The 8,514-nt window shown below is 41.1% G+C and overlaps 1 protein-coding gene across 3 annotated transcripts; it reads left to right on the top strand.

Annotated features, from left to right (window-relative positions):
- Positions 1 to 273: 273 nt before the first annotated feature.
- Positions 274 to 8,300, top strand: AR401 (S-adenosyl-L-methionine-dependent methyltransferases superfamily protein). 3 transcript variants are annotated; one of them, XM_086506788.1, is made up of 8 exons: positions 274 to 428; positions 636 to 932; positions 5,697 to 5,819; positions 5,910 to 6,134; positions 7,132 to 7,228; positions 7,385 to 7,488; positions 7,628 to 7,679; positions 7,764 to 8,300. In XM_086506788.1, the coding sequence occupies exons 2-8, from the start codon at positions 682 to 684 to the stop codon at positions 8,016 to 8,018; spliced, it is 1,107 nt and encodes a 368-aa protein (XP_086362914.1). In that variant the 5' UTR covers positions 274 to 428; positions 636 to 681; the 3' UTR covers positions 8,019 to 8,300. The 3 variants fall into 3 exon arrangements, with proteins under 3 accessions (XP_086362914.1, XP_086362915.1, XP_086362916.1); XM_086506789.1 differs by having other exon boundaries at positions 275 to 428; positions 649 to 932; XM_086506790.1 differs by having other exon boundaries at positions 276 to 428; positions 660 to 932.
- The last annotated feature ends 214 nt before the right edge of the window (positions 8,301 to 8,514 follow it).

Genomic DNA, 8,514 nt, shown 5'->3' with positions numbered 1-8,514 from the left:
CTTTCCACCTGCAGTGACCTGCTTCGTAGTGCTACTATGCCTAAAACGGTATAGTTTTTAAACTAAGCTAGTTGAATGCTGATCAATTCTCTTTTTCTCTCTCCTCGCGCTCCCTCTCACTACAGGTTGCTGCTCGTGACACTCTCAACTGCTGTACCTGCCATCGTCAGAGCCTGTCGAGGCTTATTGATAACTAAGCCTCGTGTGACATAGCAAAAACTTTCATAACAGATTTTTTACTCGCTCTTTTGTACAAACATAAATGGAATATTGCAATTTTGTTTTTGTTTGGGCTTTGAATATTCAGAAATGAGATCTCTTGCCTGCCCCCTTGGTTTGCCCCTCTTGCCTGCCCCCTTGGTTTGCCCGTCTATGCACGAGGTCTCACTTCTCTGGTTGTAAAGTCCTTCTTTCCGAGAGCTCCTGAGGTGCGTTTCTTTCTGTCGCTGCTGGACACACACACACACACACACACACACACACAGAGCCAGCTCTTGGAATGTTGGTTCGTCCGATCTTGCATTGTGGGCGTGTGACAGGAGTATCCTGGGCGCACACACGTGCGGGCACAGAGAGAGAGAGAGAGAGAGAGAGAGAGAGAGAGAGAGCCTCTTTATTCGCATGTTGATGAGCAGGGATCTTTTGAAGTTAATTGCTAGGCTGGTCTAAGCTGTTAGAGGTATGGTGGGCTTGAGGTGGCCAGAAGAATATCATCATCAAGGCGCAGCTTTTACGACTAGAGTTCAGCAAGGGGAAGTAGGGAGGATGGCCGAAGTGGATACTGCTTCTCATTTCTCTGATGATGAGCGATCTCTAGCAGCAGATTCTTGGTCGGTCAAAAGTGAGTATGGCAGTGTATTAGATTTGGAAGATCAAAGACAAGCTGACGGTGATGGCTTGGGCGTGTCAAGCTTTCGGACAGTCGATTACAGGTTAGCATTTCCTTGATGACATTTGGAGTGATGGCTAAGTTCATTTTGACTTTGCATAGGTCAAAGGAAGATTTTACCCATTGTCTTACAAGTTCATAACTTGCCATTTGAATAAGTCCCCAAGTCTTCTCTACATTGTACCCAGTTTTTATATTCTGTTTTATGCACGACACAAAGAGTCATGGGCATCATGTTCATAAAAAAGATTTCATGATTTATTTTACCCCTTTTATTAAAGAAAAACTGGTAGGTTGTATCTTTAAAGTGAAAGTAGTCGGTCATGGAGTTTAAATAGGAACTTTATCTCAGTTTTGTAGATATGTTTATTTGGCTGTTTTTGATTTGTGCAGTGTACTAGTCTTTTCTTTGATTGTTAATCAGAATCTTCATTCATATGTTATAGTTCACCTTTTGATGCTTTAAAAATTCGGATCTTCTGATCTTATGGCAGCTATACAGATTGTGTTTATCAATGTGTCTTTAGGGTAGCTTTGGCCTTTAGAACATGTCAATGTCATCTTACTGTACTGAAATCTGATGTGAGCACATCTAGTGGAAGCTCTCTCACATATCTGCAAAGTCACCGCTCAAAAACATAGGAACTGCATTTTTCACTATAAGTCATGAACAGCTGGAGTAGAAGATCTGGCACTAAAACTGGTGCCCCCTGTTGTATTTCTTTATTCCTTCACAAGGCAAATTGGGAACTCAACATGTGGGATATTTGGAAAGAGGGAACGCAGCTCATGACTTTAGTCTCTCTCCCTTTGTTTTATGCCAGCCAAAAGGAATTTGGATTTTCATAAGCAATGTCACTATTGTTCTGCCTTTCATTAGCAATCTTAACTTTGACATGCTTTGCTGACTGAGCAGCATCCCAAGTATCCCTCTCTCTGAAGAAGTTATTGCCAAACTCCCAAAATGCGATGCCATGCCAAAGGAGTGTGTCCAAGTACCTATGCACAAGTGAAACAACAAATGATGGAAGAGTAAAGCAGAAAGAACCCCAAGAGGTGTGTCAATAGGAGTTACCTAGACCCATTGGTTAGAGCGAATTTATAGTCTTAGAAAGAGTGGATAGCCGGTGCCAAGTCTTTAGATTTGGGTCTCTTTCTAGAGGCTAGATCTTTCTTTTGATAGGCTGAATTCTACTTCTTGACTGGAAAATGCAGGTCCTTGGACTAATGTGATTTCAAGTCTTAACTTTGTGATTAAGACTTGAAACTGAAATTTAGCTGAAGAGACTAGAACATTGTTGATTGATTAAAATTAAGTACAATGGGCTCCTTATATAGGAGATGAAAGGGCATACACGTCTGATGGTGAATAGACACGACTGTAGAAAGAGAAACACATCTCTTGGATGAATAGCTGCAACCATTTGATGGAGGGACGTGACCATAAAGCGAAGGGTCATGGCTAGTCATCAAAGGAGTGTGGCTATTGATGAAGATGCATGTCTCTAGGGTGAAGAGTCGGATCGATCGAGAGTAGGGGTCCTCCCGAGCTAGCATCTCATCCATGAGGAACTGTGAAGACAGGGTACAATGTAATTGTCACGTGCACATCTAACCCTATGTGCATGTGGACAAGCTACTTTAGGTCTAGGGTTTTGTTTAGCTTAGGAAGTGTTTTGGCACCTTTGTGAGCCTGTGAGCAGGCCGTGCATGTCAGGCACGTAGAGTAGTTGCATATCCTCTAGTTGCACACGGCATGATCATCAGCATTACAGTTAGTAGCCATCATGAGCATTTTACAGTGCACAAAACCCATTTTCCCTATTTTAGCCATTTTTCACTTATTATTAATAAGTGACTTTGTTGGGAAACTGGGTAGGGCAAATTTGCTAAGCTCTATAAAAGAAACCTAGCGCTAGCACTTTCTGGTAGAAGAGGCAGCAGAAGTCCTACAACTTGCAGTGCACCTTCTGTCACAAATGGGTGACGTGGTTGGGTAGCTATACACACACACCCTGGCTGGCCTGCTGTAAAATCCCGGAAAACGCGGAAGAACTGCTAAGGTGGCACCACCCGGAAATTGCGGCGGAGAAAGCGTTGCAGTGTTGACGTGGCTGAGGTGTACGGACTTGCTTTTTTTCTACGCAAAGCTGGGCTGAAACCTACGCAAAGTGCTGAGAAGCTTTTTGGGATCAAATTACTTTGCTTTATTTTAAAAGCCTATTTTTTAAAAAAGATGGCAGCTTTTGGGGCTCTGCTTTTGGCATCCCTTTTAATCAATGAATAGGTGGTTTGGGTTCCCACTCTGTAGAGCATCTGGACGCAGAGTCTGAGAGTGAGACCCTTCCACTCCCTTGTACTTTGAGCACAGATTTAATACAAAAAGAAATACCGAAAGGGGTGCCAGTCTATGGGATCAATATCTCTAGGCATGGAACTCCATCGGGCCGTGTCGAATCAATTGTGAACTGTGAACTGTTTTGAAGTGAATCTTTACTGTGTTGCGGTAGAATCTTTACTTGGAGTGTCCAAGTTTGTTACAGTGGTATCAGAGCACAGAAAGATTCTTCTTCTATGGAGGATCTGATCCTTTTTGCAACGCACACAGCTTTTGGGAAAGAATCTTCGTGTCCCAACCCTGGACTTATTAGCCACTTCCACCCTTCATACACTCCCGTCTTCATCGCACTGTCTTACAGGGCATAAAGCCATAAAGAATCCCAGATTACACATGGGTTCTGGCGAAGAATCTGATAGAGATGACACCTCTTAGTGGGAAAGCAAAGAAAAGTTGAAGATCCGGCACGAGAACTGAAGAAAAGAATGTAGATTTGGGCAAATTTTTTCGGACAAGTTTGCCAGAAAAGGAGTACAAACGTCAACTGTAGATTGGCATATGTGTGAACAGATTGATTAAGTACTCCAAGGACCCGAGATTGGTGATTCACTTGAAGAATTACCCGATTGATAAGATTTACTCGAGATGGCGTGTGGCCATTGCTTCTCCTCTCAGATAAGGAGTAAAGTCGAAAAGACAGACGAGTGCAGAAAAGCAGAACCTCTAGTCGCTGAAAGACATGGACAAGCGAAGCAAAAAAAAAGCAAAGCTTCGGAAAGGGCAAGAAAAAGGCAAAGAAGCTTGATTTTGCCAAGTTTCTGACAGTTCTACCGAGGACCCATCCTCAGATACTTCGGACTCCGATGATCACATGTTTTATGCAAAGAAGAAACATTTTCATAAAGCCAACCAGTATGACTTTCTCGAAGATAAAAACAAGAAAGTAAAAGAATTTAAAGAAGGCGGACACTCGATTTGAATCCTTTTCGAGATGCTCGAACATGGTTCACTCTTCTACTGAGAAAGGAAGCTCCGATTAAATGGTTGAAAGGCTTTTTATTTGTTCTTCGTTGACTCGGGAGTACGAAAGAGATATACGAACTGCTTGGAATCATCTTCGGATGACCAAGGGAGATTCTTTGGATGCTGATTGCGAGAGATTTTGGAGCTCTTTTCTACCAGCTTCTTCATTTACGAAGGTCTTGTTTAAGGAACAGATTGAGCGGTTTTGCTACGGACTTCCTACAGAGATCCGAGACTACTGCTTGGAACAAAAGGCGAATTCTATTCAAGAATTGATGGGTCATGAGAAACGGGGTCTTGCCATACACTCGGGCTTTTCAGCCTCTTCTTCGCAGGTTTGTAGTAGGATTCATTTCTAGTTTTTAGCTTACATTAGGACTTAAGAATTTTTCCTTTAGAAGTTATGTGGAGGCTGATTTCTAGGATTAAGTCTTTGAGATATCTTATTTTTTTTAGTTTAAAATTGAGTTCTTGTTTCAAGTTTGAGCCAAGTAAGTTGCTTCAACTTATTTTGCATATGCCTTTTCTAAAAACATTTTTAAGTAAATAATGGTTTGTTTTATCAAGTTTTGTTTAGTACAAATAAAGTGATTTAGTTTCTTCATTTGTTTTGGTTTTCTTGTGTCCCTTGCTTTTTGTAGTTTTATGAGCGTTTTACCCCCTCTTATAATTCGTGAGTTCAGACGAACTTATGAAGGTATTTATAGTAGAGTACATTAGTTGGCTCATTCATGGAGTTTTTCCCAATAACGCTGTTTACTAGCTTATCTGCCACATTTGTCATTTCATGGATGTGGGCACTTGTCTCATCCAACTAGTAGAGTACAATTAGTTGGCTCGCAATACAATTAGTTGGTTCGCACATGGAGACATCCAATAAGTTTAGCCCGCAATAATCAACCCTTCACCTTTTGACATGCATCTCAGTGTCTAATGTTTAAACTACAGATTTTCAGACGAGGGCTCAGTTTACTTGTCTAATCCCAATTATCCAATGAGTAGAGTACATTAGTTGGTTCACACATGGAGTCCTCCCCAATAAAGCTTTTCACAATATTATCTGCCACATTTGTCATTTCATGGATGAGGAGACTTGTCTAATCCAGCTAGTAGAGTACAGTTGGTTCGCACATGGAGACATTCATTAAGTTCAGCCCACAATCAACCCTTCACCTTTTGACATGCATCTTAGTATCTAATGTTTTCACTAAAGACTTGCAAATCAAGGGTGTTTGGATTAGTTTAGGCTCAAAATTGTAGTCTAATTGTCTTTAACGAATGTAAAGGTGTCATTCTTTAGTCCATTCAGTATTGGAGTAAGTTTTGACTGATTAATTGGATACCACTATACCTGACTCAAAATAGTTTTGAAGCCTCAAAAGAAGTTGCATGCTTCAAAACAGGGAAATTTAAATCTTTCTTCACTTTGGACGTCACATTTGCCAGCTTTGACAAAGATGATGAAGACGAGTTTGAACCATCAATGTTGGGGTTGCAGAGCCATTGGGATGCAACATATGCAGAAGAATTGACAAATTTTCATGAACATGGAGATGCGGGTGAAATTTGGTAATTCTTTGTGAGGGTTGGCCTAAATTTGTGTCTCTCGGTAAAGGCAATCCCTGACACTTGTCGCCGCTGAATCTTCTTCCTAAACAGGTTTGGCGAAGGTGTTATGGAGACAATGGCCTTATGGACAGCAAAAATTTGTACAAGTGTTGCTGCTGGTCTATGTGCTGACAATTTGGATGGTTTTTCCTTGCTGTCCATATCAGACCTGGGTATTTTTTCAGAAGCTCGAATGGCCACAGAACTGGCAAGCTGGAATGTGTTGGATGTTGGCACGGGCAATGGAGTTTTGCTTCACGTTCTTGCTAAACAGGGGTAAATTTTGAACCTCATTTCAATTTTGCATTATGCCTGTCGTAGCTTGTCCTTAAGAGTGGTTATCAAAATCAGTCGTTCGTGCGGTTTGGGTAAATGACTGTATCCTTGTGTAAATGATTGTACCTTTGTTTGTCACTGAGTTGAGCTCTAGAAATCTCTTGTACAAAAGCTGATTAGTCATTCATCACAATTAAGAACTTGGGTTGTCTTTGGTCATGCATGCTTATGAATGGGTGCAAGAAGGCATCAGAAAGGTGCTTGTTCAAGAAACCGCCACTGCCTGTCTCATCATAGATGATAGCATGAATTGGTGCAAGAAGGCATCAGAAAGGTGTTTGTTCAAGAAACCGTCACTGCCTGTCTCATCATAGATGATGCAATGCTCGAGTGCTTAACATAAATAACGATTTATGAACTGGTCGTTTTTTTCGCATTTATCAGATTTCTTGTATCTACAGACCATAGGCAAGCGAAGCTTTGTCTAATAGGTTTGAAATGTGTAAATGCTAGGCACAAGTCTATGTGATTTTACAGTATCTTGTGCTGCTATACGTTACTGACCTTGAAGTATAGGAAGGAAGTGATATTTTTTCTGTTATAAATATGGGTGAAGCCTGAAGGTCAAGAGATTTTTGAACTGGCTAAACATACGTACGGCAAGAAGGCGTAAAAACAATGAGCACTCGAAGCAAATCAAGGACTTTGTTGAGTGGAGGCTTCTCTGTACTGAAATATAATATGTATATGTATTGAAGGGAGCTTTGAGTACAAAAGTTTCCCTTTTTGTACACGGGTTGTCTTACCTATATAGATTGGTGATGAATTTACCTTGAAGGGATGTGCCATGGCTAGAGCTGTTTTTTTCTCTCTCTCATTGATTTATCTATAAGAGTTCAAAATTTCAAGGTCAGTAGCTGGATTGGAAAGAGGAATTTTTTGGCTGCCATGCACAGCACTTCTGAAGGGTTTATCTCCACATTTGCATTTGTGGCAGTTTCTCCAATCTGATCGGGACTGACTACAGTGAAAGTGCTATTGAGCTCGCCAAAGCAGTGGCCGAACATAACAATTTCAGAGATTTAAAATTCATGGTGAACAACTCTAGCTGGTTTTCTTTTGCTGAAGATGTTTCCTGTTTGAGCTATAAACATTAGAGTCATGTAGGTTTTTAACTGTAGAGTCCGGAGCATCTCTAGTAATTATCAGTATCCTACTTGAGTTGCATCTTATACTTTTCCCGAATGCAGGTGGATGACATTCTAGAGACAAAATTGCATTCACAGTTTAAACTCATTACGGACAAAGGTACTCTTGATGCAATTGGTCTTCACCCAGAAGGTGCACAGAAAAGGTAATTGAGGTTGGCTGGACCTTACCATCTTCCTATTATGAATGCCATTTGGGATAATTAGAGCTCTTTAAAAGCTTGATGAAGTATGTATTGTTATCTGCTGAATGGCATCCGCTAATGGATAAAGTCTGTTTGACAGAGTCATGTACTGGAAGGCTATTTCAAAACTCATTGCCCCTGGGGGTGTTTTGGTAAGTCTCTCTCTTGTTTAATGCTACTCAGCTTTTGATCTATTTATACCGATACTCTCTTGCTTTTGTATGTCGTCACCCCAGGTCATCACATCATGCAACAGCACAAAAGATGAATTGGTTGATGAGGCATGCTCCTACATGCAGAGCCCAACTTTTGGTACCTTCTATCTTAGAGGAGAGGACGCAGTTTCAACTTCATCTGCATCATCGTCGTCGTCTGATGTACAACCTGTCTTTCATTACATCGATCATGTCAAGACATACCCAACATTTCGATACGGAGGCATCGAAGGGACGAGGGTCAGCACAGTAGCTTTCCTTCGAACATCAGCCTAGGTGAAAGCTTGTGTCGATGCACGAGGGTTTGCAAAAGCGGCTTTCCTTTGGACATCAGGCTAGGTGAGAGCTTGTGGGCAGCTTTGAAGTTTGTGTTTTGGGAATACATTACTGCATCTTTGTGCTTTGTTTGGAGATGTAGCAAGGCTTTTGGAATACATTACGTATAAAAAAGACTCCTTTTGCTGAAAAACATACAGAAAACCCTAATTGGTATAGCCAGGGGTGCCACTTTGTAACAGTGTTCTTAAATTATCAACAGCTTTTGAGTTAGAAAGGTCATGTTAGTTTCTTGAATTTCTTCTGATTGTCAAATATAGCTGGAGTGCCAAGAGTTCGTGTCATGAGATCTTTTGTTCTCATGGTATTAGAGGGTTCCTTAGATCAGGTATTATGCATATCAGTGAAACCTAAGTGGGTAAAGGATAGATGCTCCCTCTCTCTGTCTCTTCTCACGTGTGTGTGTGTGTGTGAATTAGGATAGAAACTGAAATAA

This window comes from Adiantum capillus-veneris, chromosome 30 (assembly GCF_014529385.1).
Source record: "Adiantum capillus-veneris isolate H3 chromosome 30, ASM1452938v2, whole genome shotgun sequence".
Classification (NCBI taxonomy): domain Eukaryota; kingdom Viridiplantae; phylum Streptophyta; class Polypodiopsida; order Polypodiales; family Pteridaceae; genus Adiantum; species Adiantum capillus-veneris.
Note: the sequence above shows the minus strand (reverse complement) of the source record. Positions and strands in the feature narration are given on the sequence as shown.